Source organism: Malania oleifera, chromosome 3 (assembly GCF_029873635.1).
Source record: "Malania oleifera isolate guangnan ecotype guangnan chromosome 3, ASM2987363v1, whole genome shotgun sequence".
Taxonomy (NCBI): Eukaryota; Viridiplantae; Streptophyta; class Magnoliopsida; order Santalales; family Ximeniaceae; genus Malania; species Malania oleifera.
Genome location: NC_080419.1, coordinates 41024945 through 41049880, shown reverse-complemented (window position 1 = coordinate 41049880; position 24936 = coordinate 41024945). Strand labels below are relative to the sequence as shown.

The 24936-nt window shown below is 38.1% G+C and overlaps 1 protein-coding gene across 3 annotated transcripts in view; it reads right to left on the bottom strand.

Moving 5' to 3' along the window:
- The window catches only part of LOC131151613 (uncharacterized), a 126077-nt gene that overhangs the window by 81298 nt on the left and 19843 nt on the right, over window positions 1-24936 (bottom strand). For all 3 annotated transcript variants that reach the window (XM_058102879.1, XM_058102880.1, XM_058102881.1), the window contains exon 5: window positions 12546-12615. In XM_058102879.1, coding sequence (XP_057958862.1) covers window positions 12546-12615 — 70 coding nt within the window. The remainder of the gene's footprint in view (window positions 1-12545; window positions 12616-24936) is intronic.

Below are 24936 nucleotides of genomic sequence, written 5' to 3'. Positions count from 1 at the left end.
ACTTTCTGGTGAGCAATGGACAAATTCAAGTCACATTGGGATGGTTCACCAGAACTAGAAGTCGAAATAGTGATGGGCAAATGCAATGCCAGCATGGTGGCAGGGATGTCTATGCTTGCTTTTTGTCATTCATAAACCTTCAATTATTTCTCTAGATCAGCAACTAATGGATTTGGAAGAGGGGCAGAAGACTTCTCAAGAGGGATAAAGGTAGGAATAGGTGGACCAACAAAGAGGGGTGACCAAAAATCGTTGATGGAATCAAAATAGATTCATCCAAGGAGGGCCTAACATTGGAAAAATAGGGGTTCCCTCAAAAAAGGTGACATCAGCACTAACATATTTCCTACGAGTGTGCAGATCATAACATTTATATCCTTTCTGAGATTTTGAGTCCCCGACAAAGGCACATTTAACAGCATGAGGAGAGAACATTGTCCTAACCAATATGTGGAACATAAAAAAATCATACGTACCCAAAGACACAAAGCACAATAGAGAACATAGATGTTCCTGGGTACACAATGAGAAGGGAATTTGTCCCCTAGAACACGTGAGGGCATCCTATTGAGTAGAAAACAAGTTGTAAGAAGAGCATCAGTACAAAAGGTTTTAGGACCATGCATATGAAGGAGTAGGCTATGTGTTACGTCAAGTAAATGTCCATTTTTTTGGTTTAGCTACTCCATTCAGCTAAGAGGTATGTATACATGAAGTTTGATGAATATACCCTTTGGCCAAGCAAAAAGACTAAAGCTCATTGTGAACAAATTCAAGTGCATTATCAGATCAAAAATTTTGAATACCAATGTCAAATTGAGTTTTTATTTCCTAGTAGAATTGAGTAAATACATTCAACAATTCAGACCTATCTTTTAACAAATAAATCCAGGTCATACGCAAAAAAATCATTCACAAAGGACCCAAAAATATTGATGACCAATCAAATTCTTGTCTCTACACAAACCCTAAATATCTGAATGAATAAGAGAAAACAATGATTTACTATGACTCGAACTCTAGAAAAAAAAAGATACCCTCATATGCTTTCCTAACTAACACATAGAACACTCAAAACAAGAAATAGAATTGAACATAGGAAAAACTTCTTGTAGCTTTTGAAGGGATGAATGACCCAAACAAGCACGCCATTGATCAAGAGAAACACCATGAGTAGAAATTGAGGAAGCCATATGACAAGAATTGGATCCACCATGACCACCAACAAAATAGTACTAGCCATCCTTTTCAATCCCCCCACTAATCCTCTTCTTCATCTAGAGATCCTTAATAACACAATGAGAAGGAAAGAAGGTCACAAAACAATTATAAGACTTAGTTAATTAATTAACTGATAGTAAGTTCAAAGGAAATATAGGCACATAATAACACAGATGAAAGAGGAATAGAAGGAACTGAGAGAATATTGCCAAAACTAGAAACCAGCATAACCAAACCATCAACAAGAGTAACCTTATAGTGTAAAATAGTGGGGTTTGAGGACTCAAAGAAATAAAGACTACTTGTCATATGAGAGGAGGTACCAAAATCTATAACCCAAGGTGAGGAGGATGAAGAAGCAAGAAGCCTCATCGTACTTAAATGGGCCACAGTAGCACAAGATGTAAAAGAGTGAGTATGGAGTTGTTGAACCATACAAATAAGATTGTTAAACTCCTCTTGGGAGATAGTACTCAACTCTAGAGTGGAGCGGTACTCAAGTCTCGAGTGGAGTGGCTAGGTGCATTTGAAGTGTCAATAGTACAATTGTCCCTCACAAGAGACTAATTGGCCCAAACTGGTTTCCTGAGGAGATCCCAACAGCAATTACTAGTATGATCTTCCTTGCCACAACGTGTGCATATGCAAGAATTGCCCTAATGAACTCCTCGTCTTATTACACAAGCGCTGTGACAACGACAATCCAAAACTCATCCTCATCCTCCAAAACTCCCCCTATTATTCGCTCGAGGTAGTATCCGATATCCATGGCTGACTTACTGATAGAAAAGGAAGCAGTATCAGTAGCAGTAGCAATAAGAAAAGGTATGTTATGGCTTAGGGAGGGGTGATTCTGCCCAGATCTATGATTGATCAAGGATTCCCCAAGATGACCCCTTTATTCTATTGTCTTGCCTTTCCTATTTCTTTCTGAGGGGCAGCCCGCAAGTACTAAGGTAAGCAGTAGCAGTAGAATGTAGTTCTTTGCTAAAGCATATCAATAAAGGATCCAATCTGTGCAAAAAACGAGTTGGAAAGTCCTCTGTCTCATTCTTTTTCTAATTCAGCAAAGGCTCTAAGGGAAGGAACTTGAGAAGTCAGGCAGCAAACACTAACACAAACAGCAAATTCAGGACTTCAAACTTTCCAAAATCCAGAACGGAATGACTACAGAATTGAGGTTACAATGCCCTAAAAGGAATTACTTAACCACCAAGAACAGGGCAGACCACAGAAAAGTAATGCAGGCAATTATAAACAACCTGGCAGCAGCTCCAGGCATTGCAGCTGGCAACAACTGGAAAAGAATGCAGAGAAGAACAGGAAATAAATATTTGAGCACCAATCAAAACCAACCAGAAATCAGTACAAGAATGCAAGCAATCAATCACAAATACACATCATCAAAACAGCATCATCAGCAAACCATAAACGGAGTGACAAAGGAACGGCAGCAGCAGCAGCAGCAGCATACTAGAAACAGAGTATAACTGAGTTCACATCAGAAAATCACCATGAAAATTCACAGCTTCCTGCCAAGGATGCTGCACAATTTAACCCAAAGGGAGGGTGTCCTTAAATGACTCTCAAACCAACCAAAAAGAATCATATTTGAGGACTGATTCGAGCCTCATAAGGAAGAAAATGAAAAACAGAGTATCAAAACCAATTCAGGTAAATCAGATTTGACGGTGATCAATGCTCAGATATCAAGTTGTAAAGTTAGAGATGGAAGAGAGAAGAAAATGAGAGGAGAAAAAGAGAGGAAACAACTGAGCAGGCAGTTTCCTGAAGTCTAGGTACAGCTCCACGTCTGCCCTATTACATTATTAATGGTAATATAGTCTCAAGAGACTACAACAACAACAACAACAAAACCAAACCTTAGTCCAACTAGGTGGGGTCGGCTATATGAATCCTTTTCCACCAATTTATGAGATCATGGATCATTTCTTTTGATAGATTCAAGGATATTAAATCCTTACTCACTATCTCCTCCCAAGTTATTTTAGGTCTACCCCTACCCCTTCTATTGCCCCCCACAGTAACTAAGTCACTCTTCCTCACAGGTGCACTATATGGCTTACGTTGCAAGTGTTCATACCATCTGAGTTGTCCCTCCCTTATCTTATCTTTTATAGGAGCTACACGTAACTTACCACAAATATGTTCATTCCTTAATTTATCTTTCAATGTTATACCACTCATCCATCTAAGCATTCTCATCTCGGCAACTTTTACTTTTTGTATATTATGTTCATCGCCCAACATTCCGATCCATATAGCATAACTGTTCTAATAGCTGTCCTATAAAACTTCCCTTTCAATTTTAAGAGTATTCTACAATTGCAGAGCACACTTGAAGCATTTCTCCATTTTACCCAACCTACTTTAACTCTATGCATTACATCATCTTCAATTTCTCCTTCAACGAGCATAATAGATCCAAGGTATTGAAATCTACAAGTGTTATTTATTTCTTCATCATCAAGTTTAACTTTGTCTCCACTATTCCTCCAATCATTACTAAAATTACATTTCATATATTCTGTCTTATTTCTACTTATCCTAAAGCCTCTAGATTTCAAAGCTTCTCTCCATAGTTCTAACTCAGTCTCTACTCCGTCCCTAGTTTCATCAATTAATACAATATCATCTGCAAACAACATACACCATGGAACCTCTTATTGAATACTCTTAGTCAATTGGTCCATCACTAAAGCAAAGAGATAAGGACTCAAAGCCAATCCTTGATGTACACCTATGGTGATTGGAAATTCTTTCTCCATCTATAGTTCTTACACTAGTCATTACTCCATCGTACGTATCCTTAATGACATCGGTATACCTACTACATACACCTTTTTTTTCTAAAACCCACCATAGAACTTCCCTAGGTATCCTATCATATGCTTTCTCAAGGGTCAATAAATATCATATGCAAGTCTCTCTTCTTTTTCCTAAACTTTTCCATTAATCTTCTTAAAAGATAAATAGCTTCTGTGGTAGATTTCCCAAGCATAAAACCAAATTGATTTTTTGAGACCTTTGTTTCTAACCTTAATCTTTGTTCAACTACCATTTCCCATAGTTTCATCGTATGACTCATAAGTTTAATTCCACGATAGTTTTTACAATTTTGAATATCTCCTTTATTTTTGTATATAGGTATTAAAGTGTTTCTCCTCCATTCATCTTACATTTTCTTAGTTTTTACAATTGTATTAAATAAATTAGTTAATCATATAATTTTGTTATCACCTAAGCTTTTCCAAACTTCAATTTGGATGTTATCTGGTCCCATAGCTTTCCCATTTTTCATCTTTTTTAGTGCAAACTTGACTTCGTTAACTCTAATTTTGCGAATAAATCTCATATTTTTAGTCTTTTCCTCATTTGAAAATTCTAAGTTTAAGCCTTTTATTTGATTTTCATTACACAACTTACTAAAGTAACTTTGCCATCTTTCTTTACTGTCTTCGTCCTTAACCAAGACAATATCATCCTCACTTTTTATACATTTTACATTTCCTAAGTCCTTACTCTTCCTTTCTCTAGCTTTAGCAAGTTTAAATATATCTCTTTCCCCTTCTTTTGCACCTAATCTATCATACAAACTATTAAATAATCTATATTTAGCTTCACTAACAGCCTTTTTTGCATCTTTTCTTGTCTCCTTATATTTTTCAATGTTATCTCTGTTTCTACATTTTTTGTCACGTTTTATACCAAATTCTTTTTGTCTTTATGAATTTTTGTACATCTTTATCCCACCACCAACTCTCTTTGCTATTCAAAAATCTTCCCCTTGATTCACCTAAAATTTATTTTGCTATCTTTTTAATAGAGCTAACTAATCTATTCCAAAGAGTATTTGTATATATCCCATCCTCTATGGTCCAATCCCCATCTTTGATCATTTAATCTTTAAATTTTATTATATTTTCTCCTTTTAGGTTCCACCATCTAGTTCTCTTACACTAGTTTAATTTATCCTTCTTTTTCCATTTTTTAATACATAGATCTAACACTAAGACTCTATGTTGTGTGGTTAGGCTTTCACCTGGAATAACTTTACAATCCTTGCATGATAAACGATCTACCTTCCTAGTCAAAAAAAAATCTATTTGACTTATATTTTGTCCACTTTTAAAGGTTATCAAGTGTTCTCTCTTCTTAAAGCAAGTATTCATTATACTAAAATCATATGACATAGCGAAGTCTAAGATCATCTCCCCAGATTCATTTTTGTCTCCATATCCATATCCTCTATGTATCCTCTCATAATTTTTATTATCTCTTCCAACGTGTCCATTTAAATCTCCTCCTATAAATATTTCTCAATCCCTGGTATGCCTTGTATAATACTATCCATATCTTCCCAAAATTGTCTCTTAAGATTTTTTGCTAAGCCGACTTAAGGAGCATAAGCACTAATGATATTTATTATCTCTTGTCCTAATACCATTTTGATTTTTATAATTCTATCCCCTGCTCTAGTTACATCCACAACACTATCTCCTAAGTTTTTGTCTATAATAATGTCTACTCCATTCTTATATTTTTCTTTTCTAGAGTACCAAACTTTAAATCCTAATTCATCAACTTCTCTTGTTTTCTCCCCCACCCACTTAGTTTCTTGAAGGCAAATTATATTAATTCTTCTTCTGATCATTGTATCCACAATTTCCATGCTTTTACCCGTAAGTGTCCCTATATTCCAAGTTGCTAATCTAATCCTAGTTTCCTGAACTAACGTCTTTACCTGCCCACGTCCAAAACGATGCAAGAACCCTCGCATATTTGACACCGTACCAGGGCGCTGACACGCCGCGTCGCTTCGGGGCAACGACCTAGCCCACCCTCCCACACTTTTCGCTACACCCAGGTGGTTCAAGTGCAACTCGTCGCTCGTAGGTGACGCCCCAGCAAATATTTTATAAGGATTCATATCATAATGATCTGACAAATTTTATGCTGGCTGTCAGCTACCTAACTCAACCATCCTCCTTTACCCGAGCTTGGGACCTGCTATGTGTGAAAAAATTAGGACATTAAGTGCATCACAGGCAGAGTTTCTCAAGGGACTAACACAACCTAATTATTAAAATAACATATTCCCTTCTAACAAACCAAATAAAATGTTACAGCTAATATATAACATCAATTTTCCATACAATTTCAAAAGTATGAAAGGTCGCATTCATATCCTTCTTGCAAGAATCTTTAGTTTCAATATAAAAAATTAAAAAATAAAAACTTTAATTAAAGAGAATTTTCTATTCGGTTTTTCAAGTCTCAAATTTTAATTTCAAGGAAATATTTTTTTATATAGTTAAAATTTAGCCAATTTTTTGCTGAAATTTTGATTTTGATAGATTTTGGATGATACATGTAAATTACAATGGAAAGTTTGTAAGCTGGAAATAGACACCGATTATGATTTTGAGGGTGGTTGAAAGCAGAAATTTTGACAAAAATTTTGGCAACTCTCCTTGATTATAAGAGAAATTTCTGTAATTATGTAAATATTTTTAGGAGGTATTCTAAGAAATATTCTTAGGAGATATTCTAGGATATTTGTTAGCGATTGTCATTCTTTCCTTTATTATTCTTTCCTTTTAGATTATCCTTGTAGTCTATAAGACATTCAGATTGTACCTTATTTTAAAATAATAAGAAATACTATTTCAATTCTTCTCCAATTCTAGATGGTATCAGAGCCTGGTTTTCTTTTCCTTTCGGCAGTCATAGCCTCTAAAACCTACACCTTATTGCCTTAACCCTTTTCAGCCTCCATTATGTTTGAAATTTCCGAAACTTCCACCATGGCCAGACCTGAACTAGTGGTCAACACCAAAACTAAAACCAAAGTAGCCCATACCAAACCCCATTTAGTCCAAATCAAAAATATCTGTCTCAATGAAGCCAACTTCTTAAGATGGTCTCAGTCAGTTTGAATGTATATCCATGGGAGAAGTAAAAGATTGGGTACCTTACTGGTGAAACCAAGGCCCCTGACAGAGCAAACCCATCATATGCTGTAAGGGATGCTAAAAATTCCATGATTATGGCTTGGCTTGTGAATGCAATGGATGAAGATATTAGTGCTAATTGCATGTGCTATCCTACAGCACAAGAACTTTGGGATAATGTTAGTTAGATGTATTCTGATCTGACCTTGGAAATTATTCTCAGATTTATGAAATGTGGCAAAAAATGGGCAAGACCCAACAAGGGGAAGACAGTGTGACTAAGTATTTTAATGTCCTTAAGGGACTGTGGCAGGACTTGGATCTATTCAATGATTATGAATGGAAGAGCCCTGATGATTGCAACTACAACAAGAAGATGGTGGAAAATGAAAGAATTTTTAAATTCTTGGCAAGACTCGATGATGAGTTTGATGAGGTCAGGGGGAGCATTCTTGGTAGACAACCCCTGCCTCCAATCAGAGAGGTATTTTCTAAAGTGAGATGTGAAGATTGTCGTCGGAATGTTATGCTAAAGAAAAAAGGGGCTAATGGAACAATGGAGAACTCAGCTTTGGTTGCTGCTAATTCTACTATTTTGGTTGCTGCTAATGCCTCTGTACAACGGTCATATCCCAATCAAAAATCTTGAGTATAGTGTGACTATTGTAATAAGCTACGCCATACCCGTGAAACTTGCTGGAAACTACATGGAAAACCAGCAAATTGGAAGAGCAGCAAACCTAGACTTGGAAACAACCAAATGATTCCTAGAGCAAATGAAGCCTAGACCAATGTTCTAAGTTCAGAGCAGATGGATCAACTTCTTCAACTGTAGAAATCCAATCCAATATCCGGTACTTCTATTGGTTCCTTGGCCTAAACAGGTAATATGCCAAGTGCCTATTCCAGTTCTTTAGCCTTTGCACCATAGATTATTGATTTAGGTGCATCCGACCATATGACCGGTATATCTCAATTGTTTCAATCTTATTATCCTTGTCCGAGTAATAAAAAAGTTAGGAATGCGGATGGGAGTCTTTCATCCATTGCACGAGCAGGTTCAATTAGAATTTCTAGGGAAAATAGAATTAAAAGATGTCCTTCATATTCCTAAACTTACTTGCAATCTTCTGTCTGTTAGTAGATTATCCCGTGACTCTAATTGTCGTATCATATTCTTTGATTCTCACTGTGAATTTCAGGACCAGAACTCGGGGGAGATGATTGGCAGTGCTAGGATGATCGATGGCCTCTATTATTTTGATGATACCTTGTTCAACAATAAACAAGCTCCGGGCTTGAGTGGTAGTACTAGTTCAATCCCTATGCGTGATCAAATAATGCTTTGGCATCTTAGATTAGGGCATCCTAGTTTTTCTTATTTAAAATATTTGTTGCCTAGTCTATTTAAAAATTTGGATTGTACTTCTCTTCATTGTGACGTTTGCCATTTATCAAAAATTCATCAAGTTCCTTATAATTTAAAAGGCAATTGTGCATCAAAACCTTTTTTATTTGATTCATAGTGATGTTTGGGGTCCCTCTAAGGTTACTACCTTATCCGGAAAAAAAATGGGTTGTGACTTTTATAGATGATCATACTCAGATTTGTCGGGTATATTTGATGAATGGAAAATCTGAAGTTGAAATATTATTCAAGAATTTTTATAGTATGATCGAAAATCAATTTCACACAAAAATAAGCATACTTCATACGGATAATGGTACAAAATATTTCAACCAAGTTTTGGGAAACTTTTTGAAAGAAAGAGGGTTCAACATCAATCCACGTGTTGTGACACCCCACAACAAAATGGCATCGCTGAAAGAAAAAATCGTCATTTACTTGAGGTTGCACGGGCTATAATGTTTTCTATGCATATTCCAAAATATTTGTGGGGGCACGCTATTCTAACTGCTTGTTACCTTATTAATAGAATGCCTACCTGTGTGCTGCAGTATATCACTCCTTTGGCATGCCTAAAAATATCCTTTCCTAATAATAGGATAATTTCTTATTTGCCTCTAAAAGTATTTGGATGCACTGTTTTTGTTCATATTCCAGCTCATCTTAGATCTAAACTTGATCCTAGGGCTGAAAAATGTGTGTTTCTTGGATATGCTCCCGATAAGAGAGGGTACAAATGTTTGAATCCAAACACAAAAAAAAAAAAAAAAACACATCAACAAGGATACCGTTTTTGTTGAAAATCAATCTTACTTTAACCAAACTTATCTTCAAGGGGAGAGAGAGTAGTGAAGATCAGTTTTGGCAAACTTTTATACCAATGCCTAATGTTTTCCTTGACATTGACATCCCTCTACAAAACATTCAAGGAACTGAAATTTTAAATAGTGAAAAAAATGGAAATCCCAATCTGCCTGTACGAAGCATAAGCACAAGGGAATCACAAAAAGGGGGAGAATTGCTGCAGAATAACCCCTCTTCTGAGCTTCGTGTTTATACTAGAAGCAGGTATCGTTCTAGTACTAAGGATCATCCCACAATTTCAAAGAAGAATCAATCACCACCTCCAAAAACAGGTAAATTGGAAATCCCAGGTAATCCTTCTACTACACTTCCAGTTGATCAATCTACTGACCTTGATGTACCTATAGCCATTAGGAAATGAGTTAGAACCTATACCACACACCCCATTGCCAAATATTTATCATAGCATAAACTCTCTCATAATCATAAGGCCTTTACATCAAATATTTATCACCTATTTGTTCCAAAAACCATTCAGGAAGCTATGGATCATCCGGATTGGAAGTTAGCAGTTCTTGAAGAGATGAATGCACTACGGAACAACAGTACCTGGGAAATTGTTGATTTACCAAAGCAAAAGAAAATTGTAGGTTGCAAGTGGGTGTTTACAATTAAATGCGAGGCTGATGGCAATATAGAGAGATATAAGGCGAGACTCATTGCAAAAGGGTTTACACAAACATACAGAATTGACTATCAAGAAATTTTTGCTCCAGTGGCCAAGATAAACTCAATCCGAGTGTCATTCTCCTTAGTTGTACATTCTAACTGGCCCTTACACCAGTTGGATGTAAAGAATACTTATTTAAATGTTGATCTAGAGGATGAAGTGTTTATGGAATTACCAGCAAGTTTTGAAGGTAATCTTAGTAGAGATAAGGTGTGTAAATTGAAAATATCATTGTATGGGCTCAAGCAATCTCTGAGAGCTTGGTTTGAACGCTTTGGGAAGGCTGTAAAGGGTCATGGCTACAGCCAAGGTCAAGCTAATCACACCATGTTCTATAAGCACTCAAGTGAAGGTAAGGTTGCTATTCTAATTGTCTATGTTGACGATATTATTTTGACAGGTAATGACAGCAAGGAACTTGAGAAATTAAAACAGAAGCTTGCTAATGAATTTGAGATTAAAGACTTGGGTGACTTGAAGTATTTTCTTGGTATGGAATTTGCAAGGTCAAGACAAGGTATTTTTGTTTCACAAAGAAAATATGTGCTTGACTTGCTTGGAGAAACAGGTTTACTAGGGTGTAAAGCAACTGAGACACCTATAGAGCCTAATCTTAAACCACAACCTGCCAAGCCTGAAGAAGTAACCAATAGAGACCAGTACCAAAGATTGGTTGGAAGGCTACTTTATCTATCACATACTCGTCCTAGCATAGCCTTTACTGTCAGTAGGGTAAGCCAATTCATGCACTCACCAGGGCCTGACCACTTTGATGCAGTTTATAGAATCCAAAGATATTTAAAGGGAACTCCAGGAAAAGGTCTATTATTTGGAGACCATAGACATCTACAAGTTGAGGTATACACTGATGCAGATTGGGCTGGGAGTATAACCGATAGAAGATCAACTTCTGGTTATTGTGCTTTTGTTAGTGGAAATTTGGTTACATGGTGAAGTAAAAAATAAAATGTGGTAGCTAGGAGTAGTGTGGAGGCAGAATTTAGAGCAGTTGCTCATGGAATTTGTGAAGTGTTGTGGATTAAAAAATTATTGGAAGAATTGAAAGTCACTAATCCACTACCTATGAGACTGCATTGTGATAACAAAACTGCCATAGCCATTGCTCACAATCCAGTGCTTCATGATGGAAGAAAACATGTTGAGGTTGGCAAGCTTTTTATAAAGGAAAAGCTGGACAGTGGACTGATCTGTTTACCCTATATCTCTACTATTGAACAAGTAGCAGTTATACTTACAGAAGGACTACCAAAGAAGCAATTTGAGAATTTGATCGGCAAGCTGGCTATGGAAGGCATCTTCAAACCAGCTTGAGGGGGAGTGTTGGAAAGTTTCCAAATTTATCCAGTCAACTCTCCATGATTATAGGAGAAATTTCCGTAATTATGTAAATATTCTTAGGAGATATTCTAGGATATATTCTTAGGAAATATTCTAGGAGATTTGCTAGCACTTGTCATTCTTTCCTTTATTATTATTTCCTTTTAGAGTATCCTTGTAGTCTATAAGACATTCAGATTGTACCCTATTTTTAAATAATAAGAAATACTATTTCAATTCTTCTCCACTTCTAGAAAGACCATGAAGACTCCTTTTCTGTCACTCTACACAATCTAGGACAATATCCTCTATATGTTAAGAGTGCTTTCACATCCTTACTACCTCAATCCAAGTAATTCTGAGTTTTTTCCTTCCCCTCTTTCTATCCTCAACACTAAATATATTACTAATTCTCTCTGGAGCATTATCAGGTCTACACTACAGGTGCTCAAACCATCTTTGCCACTCTTCTATTTTAACATTCTGATTTCAGATACAACCTCAGTCTAAGGATTGAACATGCCCATAATATTCACTTAAGGATTTTTTCCCCAGAAAATCTATTCAAAAAACTTCTTATTAGTATTTATACAACAACAAAACCAAGCCTCAGTCCCACTAAGCGGGGTCGGCTCTTATTAGTATTTATGTTTATTATTATTATTATTATTATTATTATTATTATTATTACTATTATTGAAATATAATAATAAAATTAATAACTGCAGTCATGTTATTACAAGACATGCATGCTGCTATCCCAACCGGTTGGTTGTAGGTATTTTCTGGAATACAGGTCACAATACAGGTCACGATATGCAGCCATATAACATGTCACAAAGAGTCCCCACATAATAATTATCCCAACAACTAATTATGGAACTTCTCATGTTCTCTCCAAGTTTGAAATGCTTTCATGTTTATTACTTTATTCCATCACTGCATTGAAAGCATGCATGCAACTGGACAAAAATCTAAATTGGCAATTCATGCCAGGGCAAGATAATTAGCGAAACAAGTGAAAACATACTCTCACAAAGTCATAAGAGATCTCAAAAAAAACATTAACCTGAAGACTTTTGGATGGAGACAGCTTGACATTAAACGTCAACTCCTCATTCCATGTTGGTTCTTTTGTCCTGCCATCATTCAATTATTCATACAACCAGAATCATGTTTGAAGAAGATTTTGATTATCTCAAGTAAAACCTAAATTGATGCATCCTCTGATTCTTGAATCTATATAAACTAGATTAAACATAAATGTAATAGAAGATAAAAAAAATTGAGGGAGTAAAACACGAAATTGATGCATTCACTACTTTTATGAGCCTATCTATATTCTATTATTGTGACACAAATGTAATATAGAGGAAGACACAAAAACATAAATAAATAACTAAAAAAAAAAAGATGGAATAGCAGATTTTAAATTAAGGTAATGTTTCCTAAGACAGGAAGAAGCTAATAGGCATAAAAATATATACATACATCTCCCTCCCTCCCTTCCACACACACATGCACACACAAAGAACGCAAGGGGGAAAAAAACTGTCTCCATGGAAGGGTTTACCAGCTGACAGGATTCCCTACTTTATATTAAAAATCAGAACTCATTAGCAAAAGGCATAAGATGCAGGCACCCCCTCTTTCTGCAGAAAACACCAGAATCTTACAAATTAAAATGAGAAATCTATTATAAATAATTTTTCAAAGAATATCAATAACTGCTCATGGAATCACATTGGCTTCCAAAATTTCCCTCTCATCAATTGTTTGTTTGATCATTCAAGTTTAGAACTGTCTTCAGTGCCTTCTTAATTTTTGGGGGAGGGACACTTCTTTTTCGTATTCTACTATAAATTAGTAATGTTAGAAGAGAATAGGTTATTTCAGCAATTAGGTTGTGAGAGTGGGGGTATTTTTGTCCTTAAGAATTTCATTATTATTGATATATAAGAGGGCAGACCTGGAGCTGTATGTTACTCTCCATGATACTGCCGCCGCCTCCTTTCTCTTACTTTCTTCTTCTTTTCTTCTCTTCTTCTCTTCTCTTCTTCTTCTCTCCTCCATCTCTAAGTTTACAACATGGAACCATTGCTAGTTACCAAGAGGTCCTGGGTTCTAGTCATGTTGCCCGCATTTTATTTTGTGGTGTTTAAAAACTATTGCATTCCCTGTAATGGGTGTTATTTATTGTGCGTTCATCTCTCGATGTGCTGTCGGGCTGCACGCATGGGGGAGTGTTAAAGCTTGATATATGTTGTTGGCCCACAACCTAACAACTTAAGCTTTTAGGTAAAGTGGTAATCTAACAAGTAATTAGTTACAAACTCCACCTACAACATTCTTAGTTTCAGTGTCCAAAAGGCCTTGAACATTCCTCAAGTTATTCATAATTTAATCCAATTCACTGCTACCTCACATGCATAGTTATGAAATGATAAATCTTAAATCCTTATATAGGCTTGACAAGCCTCAAACAAGGCCTTAAATTTCGATTTTGACTAAAATGTCAAGGCTTCAAAAGTATGGAAATTTAAATGTCCATGACAATTTCAATTTTTTGATTTTAAATAATGATGAAATTAGTAAAGCAGGGAATTCCTTATGAAACTTTAGAAACTATTAACAGATATAATAACGCATGATTTAGAACTAAATATTATAAATAAATACATCAAGGGCAGGTATGTGGGGTATGAGGTGCAACAACAGTAATATAATAATCATATTCAATGTATTCAATTAATATAAATGTAATTAACATTCAATGAAGAAAATACATTACTTAGGGTTAGACATGGAGGAGAGAAGAAGAGAAAGCCCAGCAGCAGTTTTCTGGAGCATACGTACTGCTCCAGGTCTGTCTTCTTGTATTATTATTATTATTATTATTATTATTATTATTAACATAAGGTTGCTCCTTTGTGACCGGTTGGTCATGGGTTCGAGCCCAAGGAAACACTGTCTACATAAAAGTAGGGGTAAGGCTACCTACACTGTGACAACCCTCCCCTTACCCTCGCGAAGCGGGGAGCCTTATGGCCCTGGGACGCCCTATTAACATAAGGACAAAAATACACCCACTCAGTCAATCTATTTACTAAAATAACATATTCTCTTCTAACATTCCCCCTCAAGCTGGAGGTTAATAAATATCCCCTAAGCCCAGGTTGTTACAACCATTAGACAAGGCTCGGGGCATCTTGTTATGTAGAAAACAGGCTGTAAGAAGGGCATCAGCTCAAAAGGTTTTCAGAATATGCATGAACTAGTAGAGACCATGCTATGTCAAATAAATATATATTTTTCTTTTCAGCCGCTCCATTTGCTGAGGGGTATGTATGGATGATGTTTGAAATGATACCACAGCTAAGCAAAAAGAATGAAGCTCATTGTGAACAAACCCAAGTGCATTATTACATCAAAAAGTTTGAATACAAATGCCAAACTGAGTTTTTATTTCTTAGTAGAAATTAAGTAAATACATTCAAAAAGTCAGACTTGTCTTTCAACAAATAGATCCAAGTCATACGCAGAAATCATCCACAAAAGAAACAAAATATTGATGACCAATCAAATTCTTGACTCTAAAAGGACCCCAAATAAATGAATTAATAAGAAAAAACAATTATTTACTATGAGATTCAGCTCTAGATGTTACTGTGAGACTCAGCTGTAAATGGAAATGATGTCCTAGCATCCTTCCCTAACTGCAATGCACAACATTCAAAACGAGAAACAAACTTGAACATGGGAAGAACTTATTGTAGTTTTGAAGGATGGATGATCCGAATGAGCATGTTACTAATCCAAACAAACATCAAGAGTAGACATTGAGAGAGTTGTAAGACAAGAATTGGATTTACAGGGACCATAGTTTTGAGTAATTGGGTAAAATGGAAGACGTAAACTCAATGATAGGTCTCTCCCTCTATTTATAATACATGTAAGTACAATAGGAATGACCACAATACCCCTGCTAACTCATACTTATTACTAACACAACTCTAACACATAATAATAATGCTAAAAGAGTAAATAACCATTAACACTCCCCCTCAAGCTAAAGCATATATATCATATGCTCCAAGTTTGTTACAAATGATTTTCACACGAACACTTCCCAAAGCTTTAATGAACAAATCAGCAAGCTGAAACTCAAACTTCACATGAATGGTCATAATGAGCTTCTATACAAGTTTCTCTCGAATAAAGTGGCAATCAACTTCAATGTGCTTTGTCCGCTCATTGAAGATAGGGTTGGAGGCAATATGAATAGCAACTTGATTATCACACATCAACTCCATAGGCTAAGAATGTGGAAACCCTAGTTCTTTCAATGTGTTCTTCAGCCAAATAAGTTCACATATAGTGTGCACCATAGCCCTATACTCTGACTCAGCACTTGACCCAGCTGCCACAGTTTGTTTCTTACTTTCCAAGACACCAAATTGCCACTGACAAAAATACAATACCCACTTGCGGATATTCAATCGGAAGGTGATCTGGCCCAATCTGCATCTATATATCCCTGAATATAAGTGTGACCCCGATCCTAACGTAAGAGACATTCTCCTTAGTGCACCTTTAATATCTCAAAATGCGAATTACTACATCCCAGTGACTTGTTCTAGGGAAATCGAGAAACTCACTTGTTGTGAAGAATATATTTGGTCGAGTGACTATGAGATAATTCAACTTTCCAAAAATTCTTCGGTATCGACCTGGGTTAGAAAACAAATCACCCACATTTGGCATTAACTTACCATTGGATCCATGGGTTTGTCAACAGGTTTGGATCCCAACAGCCTCGTCTCATCTAAAAGATCAAGAACATACTTCCTTTGTGACAAGACAATTCCCGTACGAGATCGCAATACTTTTATACCCAAGAAGTACTTCACTGGTCCCAAGTCTTCAGTCTAAAACTTACTCTATAGAAAAATCTTTAGGTCCTTGTAGAAATCCCTATAGTGTGAATGATGGCCACGGTTGGTGAATGACGGTCAGCAGTGTGAATGACGGCCACGGTTGGTGAATGATGGCCACCTACCATGGTATGTGAGCCACCGCCACCTACCATGGTGGGTGAGCCACCGCCACCTACCATGAGATCTTGCCACAAGCCAGAAGCTATAAATTGAGACCCCCCACTGAAGCTAAACTACACATCTCAACTGCAAGTTGTGTCCTCTTCTGTTTTTCCATATTTTATTCTGTGTACATGTTAAATAGGGACCCAAATATGTAAAGAATACACAATTAAATATACAATTGATTCATGCTCATTCTCTACATGGTATCAGAGCTGGTTTTTTCCTAAACCAAGCTAACTATGAGGGACAACTCCATCAACAGTTAAGAGTCGACAACCTCAGAGACTCAAACGAGTCGAACCAATACCATCATCAGTTCAAATGGACTAGATGGCTCTTTTGCCCAACTATCGGCAGAAAAACTCAACGGAAAGAATTTCCGAGAATGGGCCCAGTCCGTGAAACTCGCAGTTGACGGCAGAGGAAAGCTCGGGTATCTTACCGACGACTCAAAGAAACCTGATTCAATGAATGCTGTGGCACTCCAGCAATGGAGATCGTAGAATTCCTTGATTACCTCATGGCTTATCAACTCCATGAAACCAACTATCGGTAAAACATATGTGTTCCTGCCCATGGCAAAAGAAGTGTGGGATGCAGTCCGAGAAACCTACTCTGATGAGGAGAATGCTTCCTAAGTCTTTGAACTTAAGACACACCTATGGCAGATGAAACAAGGCGAGAGGGAGGTGACAGACTATTACATGGAGATGCTGACACTATGGCAAGAACTGGATTTAAGCAGCGAAGAAGAATGGCACGGTGCTGAGGACAATGCGCTGTTCAAGAAGAGATTGGAAAAGGAGAGAGTTTTTGAGTTCCTTGCAGGCCTTAATCGAGATTTAGATGATGTACGAGGAAGGATTCTCAACCGCAAACCTCTACTATCCACTCGAGAAGTGTTTGCTGAAGTGAGGTGTGAAGAGGCAAGGCGCAAAGTCATGTTGAAGGAAGCTACAGCCACGGTACCAGAGGGCTCAGCATTTGTATCCCGTGGGACCTACAGTGGGCCAAATACCAAGCAACCAAAGGGCTGCCTCTGGTGTGAACATTGCCAAAAGCCTAGCCATTTCGAGGATAATTGTTGGGAGATTCATGGCAAGCCAGCTGATTGGAAACCACGGCAGAGCACCAAAACCAGAGGGTATCAAGCTTGTTCTGAGACTCAACCCAAGAGGCAACAAGTGGCGAGCAACCATTCTGACAGTGGCAGCAGCAGCACCTTTGCCCATTGCTCTCAGAAAACATCCTCGTTCATGTACCCTTCATCCAATTAAGAAATTTGTGTCTTATAATACCTTGTCCACAGGATACCTAGCATTTACTTCTAACCTTGACAGGGATCAAAATTCCAAAGAACATTGAGGAGGCACTTGAAATTCCAGAATGGAGAGAGGCTGTAATGGAGGAGATAAGGGCACTGGAAAAGAATGGAACATGGGAGGTTATGAATTTGCCATGATGAAAGAGACCAGTAGGCTGCAAATGGGTATTCACTATAAAATATCGAACAGATGGGACGGTTGAAAGATACAAGGCCCAGTTGGTTGCAAAAGGATTTACTCAGACCTATGGCATCGATTTGCACAGAAACCTTTGCACCCATGGCAAAGTTGAACACTATCCGAGTGCTCCTATCCCTGGCAACCAATCTAGACTGGCCACTTCAACAACTCGACATCAAAATGTACATGACATTACCCCTTAGATTTAGTAAAAGGGGCAAGGAAAACAAAGTCTGTAAACTAAGAAAGTCCTTATATGGACTCAAACAATCTCCCAGGGCATGGTTTGAAAGATTTACAAAGGTAATAAAAGGAGAGGGATACTGCCAAGGACGGTCCGACCATACTATGTTTTTCAAACAAAAAAATGGGAAGAAGACTATTCTGATTGTGTATGAAGACGACATTATCCTCACTAGAGATGACATTAAGGAAATGGGAAGATTGAAGAAAGTTCTACCACAGAATTTGAAGTGAAGGATTTGGGGCAAATGCGATACTTTCTAGGGATGGAGGTAGCTAGATCAAAGAAGGGAATTAGTGTTTCACAACGAAAATACACCCTTGATCTCCTAACCGGAATAGGCATGCTAGGTTGCAAACCAAGCGACACACCTATTGAAGCTGGAAAAAGAACAAAAGATGTTGGGAAGCCAATAGATAGGGAGAAATATTGAAGATTAGTCGGCAAACTAATCTACCTGTCACATACCAGACCAGACATAGCTTTCGCAGTAAGTGTAGCAAATCAGCATATGTAATCTCCAAAAGAAGCACACCAAAAGCAGCCTTCAGGATCCTACGATATCTAAAGGGATCTCCAGGGAAAGGCTTATTGTTCAAGCAAAGTGAACAAATGGAAGTGGCAATATTCACTGAAGCTGATTGGGCTGGCTCTACAGAGGATAGAAGATCCATGACTGGATATTGCACCTTTGTATGGGGAAATCTGGTCACTTGGAGAAGCAAGAAACAAAATGTTGTAGCAAGGAGCACTGCAGAGGCAGAATTCAGAGCTGTTGCTCAAAGAATAGGTAAAGTATTATGGCTGCGGAGGCTATTGGAAGAACTACATGCTGAGTTAGAGTTACCTATCAAGGTGCACTGTGATAATAAGGCAGCTATCAGCCTATTAGTATCTCTCTCAACCCTGTCCAGCATGACAAAACCAAACATGTGGAAGCTGATAGACACTTCATTAAAGAAAAGGTGGAAGAAGGAACTATTTGCATGACAAATGTCCCTACTAAGGAGCACATTGCAGACACATTCACCAAGGGACTACCTCGGCAACTCTTTGAGGATTTCATTGGTAAGTTGGATATGATCAACATCTATGGTACCAGAGGGCTCGGCATTTGTATCCCTTGGGACCTACAGTGGGCCAAATACCAAGCAACCAAAAGGCCGCCTATGGTGTGAACATTGCCGAAAGCCTGATAATTCCAAGGATAATTGTTGGGAGATACATGGCAAGCCAGCTGATTGGAAACCACGGTAGAGCACCAAAACCAGAGGCTATCAAGCTTTTTCTGAGACTCAACTCGAGAGGCAACAAGTGGCAAGCAACCATTTTGACAGTGGCAGCAACAGCAACTCCAACCATGACCAGCTATAGAAAATTATGGAGATGCTATCTGCTCTCCAAGCCTCGAGTTAGTCACCAAAAAATACTCCATCTGGTAATTTGGCACATAGAGGTAATTTCTCACAAGCCCTATACACCTTTCGTAACCATACATCCTGGATTATAGATTCTAGAGCCTATGACCATACGACAGACTCTTATCACCTTTTCTTATCATATACCCCATGTGCTAGTAACCTAAGAGTCAAAATTGCTGACATATTTCTTGCTCCTATTGTCGGCAAAGGGAGTATTCGGATTTCTGACTCGATTACTTTAGAGTCTGTTCTTCATGTTCCAAAATTATCTTGTAATCTTTTGTCTATCAGCCAACTCACTAAACACTCAAATTGCTCTACTAAATTTATTTCATCCCATTGTGTTTTTCAAGACCTATCATCGGGGACAACGATTCGCATTGCTAAGGAGTATGAGGGAATCTACTACTTCGAGGAAGCCAAAATGAGTGATCAGTGTCAAAGTAATTCTATCTCTATCCCTAAGAATAGTGACCTAATGTTATAGCATTCTCGGTTGGGTCACCACAATTTTCAGTACATGTGTCATTTATTTCCTCCGCTATGTTCGAATAAAATGTCTCTTGATGTTCAATGTGAAGTGTGTGAACTCGCAAAACACCAAAGAACTTCATTCCCAAAATCCAAATACAAACCCACAAAACCTTTCACAATCATTCATAGTGATGTAAAATTCCAGTAGCAAGATCTAGTGCTAAAGCAGAGTACCCAGTCAGTGAGTATAGCTGAAGCCTCTTTCTATCAAATATTCAACTTTTTTTTCTGGTAATGAAGCCTGAATATATGTTTTAAGATAATTGAACTACTAACTACATTCCTAGCAATCTTGTGTTCCACAAGAGAACAAAGTATATTGAAGTTGACAGCCACTTTGTGAGGAATGCTGGCACTAAACAAGGTTGTGCACTTCATTTGTGCAATCTTCTAGGAGATTTATTCACAAGGCATTATTTAAACCTGCCTTGTCTAATCGTTCTAACAAGTTTGGATTGTCATATTTATTGTTGTGATATGGATCGTATAATGAAGATGCACAACGGAATAAACAACAACAAGTGAATATAAATAACACACACAACTAGAACAATATCAACAAAAAGATTTACGTGGTTCGGCAAAGCCTACATCCATGGAAGCAATGGCACACAAATTTCACTAAGGAAATCAAAATGTACACAATACACTTCTCTAATGATCACTCTACCTCTCAAAATACGCCCAGATGACATATATAGAGTTTCCTCGAAGGTTTCCCCCCGTTTGCCCAACCACCCAACGTTCAAAAATTCAAAATTCAGAAAAAAACTACCGTAACCCAGGCGCCTCTCATCGACGAACACAGGGCTTCGTCAACGAGACCAAGAAGAACCTTCGTTAACGAATATAGGGCTCTCGTCGACGAAGCCAGAAGTCTGAAATATTTTCTACTCTCGGTAATTATTCGTCGACGAACTTCAAAGCCTTCGTCGATGAACCTATGCTGTTCCTTCGTTAAGGAATACAGGGCTCTCGTCAACGAGTCCTGCTGTGTTGCCCCTTCATGTTTTCCCTCCTTCCTTCTTTGCTTATCAAAACAAAAGTATAAGAGTCATAAATAACAATCTCCAACTTGGATACGCCCCTTAGGAGAATCTCAAAAACACGAACCGCTTCACTTTGAACTTAAAAAAACGCTTGGTTGGGTATGTCTCCTTTCTATCACTTGGAGACATGAAGTAAGTCCAAGCAATGCTTGAACTTCTCTGAAGTAACTGATTTGGTTAGAATATCTGCTGCATTATCAGATGTGTGAACTTTCTCCAATACAAGTTCACCCGAAGCAATCAATTCCCCAAAACTGTGGAACCTCACATCAATGTGCTTGGTCCTACTCCTAGTATGGTATATCTGATTTTTCACCAAGTAAATGGCACTCTAACTATCACAATACAGCACCACACCATCTTACTGTAACCCCAACTCTCTGACTAAATCAGTAAGCCATAAGGTCTCCTTTGCAACTTCGGCAACTGCCATATACTCCGCCTCAGTCGTCGACAATGCAACCAGAGACTATAACATGGATCTCCAACATACCGGTTCTCCTATAAGGGTAAACACATATCCCGTTGTAGACTTTCTGTCATCCATATCTCCAGCATAATCTGCATCAACAAACCCCATAACTGAAGGACAACCCTATTGCTTGCCGAACATGATGCTATATCTCGATGTACCCCGCAAATATCTAAGTATCCATTTTACAGCTTCCCAATGCTGCCTTCCTGTATTAGAGAGGAACTTGCTCACCACGCTTACCGCATGTGCCAAATCTGGCCTCGTACATACAATGGCATACATTAAACTCCCCACAGCACTAGCATAGGGGACCTTTGACATGTCCCGGATTTCCTCATCCGAACTTGGGCAATCTGCAGTAGACAATGTGAAATGATTCGCTAGAGGTGTACACACCGGTCTTGCAGTAGCCATGCTAAACCTCTCCAACACCTTCTGAACATAACCGCCGTGAGATAACCATAATCTCCCTGCAGTCCTGTCACGACAAATCTTCATCCCAAGTATTTTCTTGGCTGAACCAAGATCCTTCATGTCAAATTCCTTATGCAACAGGTCCTCTAACTGATTCACCTTAGTTAAATCTTTTGCAGCTATCAACATATCATCGACATACAATAACAAAAAAATAAGTGAGTCATCATCAAGTTTATTCACATATACGCAGCAATCATACTCACACCGTTTGTAGCCAATCTTCATCATGTACGAATCAAACCGTTTATACCATTGTCTTGGAGACTGTTTCAACTCGTAAAGAGATTTCTTCAACCTGCAAACAAAATTTTCTTTTCCTGGTTCAATGAATCCCTCTGATTGCACCATGTATATTTGTTCCTTCAAGTCACCGTGAAGAAACGCCGTCTTCACATCCATTTGTTCCAAATGAAGATCGAAATGAGCTACCAACCCCAACACAACTCTAATAGAAGTATGTCGGACCACTGGAGAAAAGATCTCATTATAATCTATCCCCTTCTTTTGTGAGTATCATTTTGCCACCAACCGTGCCTTGAACTTCTCACCTTCCTTTTCTGATATTGCCTCCTTCTTCCTATACACCCATTTGCACCCAATCGGTCTCTTCCCATCTGGAAGCTCCACCAAATCCCAAGTTTTATTCTTATGCAGTGATTCCATTTCCTCAATCATTGCTTCCATCCACCTATCTTTCTCCTGGCCGTGCACTGCCTCTTGAAAAGAAGTTGGATCGTTGCAACAAGTAAGGAAAGCATAAGATACTAACTCATCAAAACCATACCTTGATGGAGGCCTGATAGTGCGTCTGGATCTCCATATAAAAATATCGTCAACTTGCTGATTTCCCGAACTAGAGCTCCCTGCAACCACGGGACCATGATCATTTCCGTTGCCCTGAACTTCCAACTCCACCTGCACGATATGTTCATCACTACCCCAGCTTTCTGGCTCCTGCTTCTGTTCATCAAAATTTAAGTACGCTTCACCATAGACTTCTCATCAAAGACTACATCTCTACTGATCACCACCTTGTTTGTCACTAGGTCCCACAAATTATACCCCTTCACACCCTCTAGATATCCTAAGAAGATGCAACGACGAGACTTCGGGTCAAGCTTAGACCTTTCCTCACTAAACACGTGGACATAGGCTGGACACCCGAATACCTTCAATTCAAAGTAGTCTACTACATTTCCCATCCAAACATCTTCCGCCACTTCACCCGCTAGTGATGCCCTTGGTGATTGGTTAACCAAAAAATAAGTCATACTAACTGCCTCGGCCCAGAAGTTCTTTGGTAGCCCTATATTCAATGTGAGACACCGAGCCCTATCAGCAAGAGTTTGATTCATCCGTTCTGCCACACCATTTTGCTGAGGTGTCCGGCGAACTGTAAAATGTCTCTTGATGCCCTGCTCCGCACAAAACTCCATAAACTGAGAATCAGCGTACTCAGTCCCATTATCCGACCTTAAAAATTTGATTCTCCTCCCTGTTAGGTTTTCCACTTCAGTCTTCCAAATCTTAAATTTGGCAAACATACTAGATTTGTGACGCATGAAGTAAACCCAAACCTTCCGTGAGTAATCATCAATGAAACTCACATAGTACACATGTCCACCCTTTGATGCAACTCTTACTAGGCCCCAAACATCTAAATGTACATAGTCAAGAATTCCTTTCGTCTTGTGAGTAGCTAAACTAAATTTTGCCCTGTTCCGTTTTCCAAGAACACAAAATCTGCAGAATTCCAACTGACATGATTTTAAACATTTCAACAATTTTTTCTTGCGTAGTTATTTCATGCCATGTTCTCCAATATGCCCAAGACGCATATGCCACAAGACAATCTCATCAAATTCAGCATCCACGGCTGCAACTTCATCTACAATGGTAGTTCCTTGCAATGTGTAAATATTTTCATTCAGTTTCTACCCTTTTATTACAGTCAGATTACCTTTCCATACCGTCAAGACTCCACCTTGGACTTGTAATTAAAGCAATTACAATCCAAAGTGTCAAGAGATATCAAACTCTTTCTCAACTCAAGTACATGTCTTACATTACACAATGTTCTTACAGCACCATCAAACATTTTTATCTTTACATTTCATATGCCAACAATCTTGCAAGAAGCATCATTACCCATAAGAACTGATCCAGAATTTACTAACCTGTAAGTGCTAAACCACTCCTTGTTTGGAGTCATGTGATAAGAACATGCCGAGTCAAGTATCCAAGAGTCCGTTAGATTATCCGACTCCGCTAAAACTGATAGAACATCACCACCTGCTAAATCCTCTTCTTGAACAACATTCATAGATTTAGAAATCCCCTCATGCTTATTAACATTTCCCTTCTTCCAATCCGGACACTCCGGTTTCACATGCCCCTTTTTATCGCATTTATAACACCGAATTTCCTTCTTCTTCCTGGATTGATTCCGAGATTTCTGATTAGACCCAATTTTAAACTTTCCTTTGCCTCGCTCATTACAACTCTTTACCACAAGTCCTTCTCCTTCATCACATATTTTCAACCTTTGATGAAAATTTAACAAAGCACTTGTTACCTCTTCCAAATCAAGTGTTTTTTTTCCCCACGTAAGAGTGGTCACAAGATTTTCGTAGGTATAAGTTGAGGGCAAAGA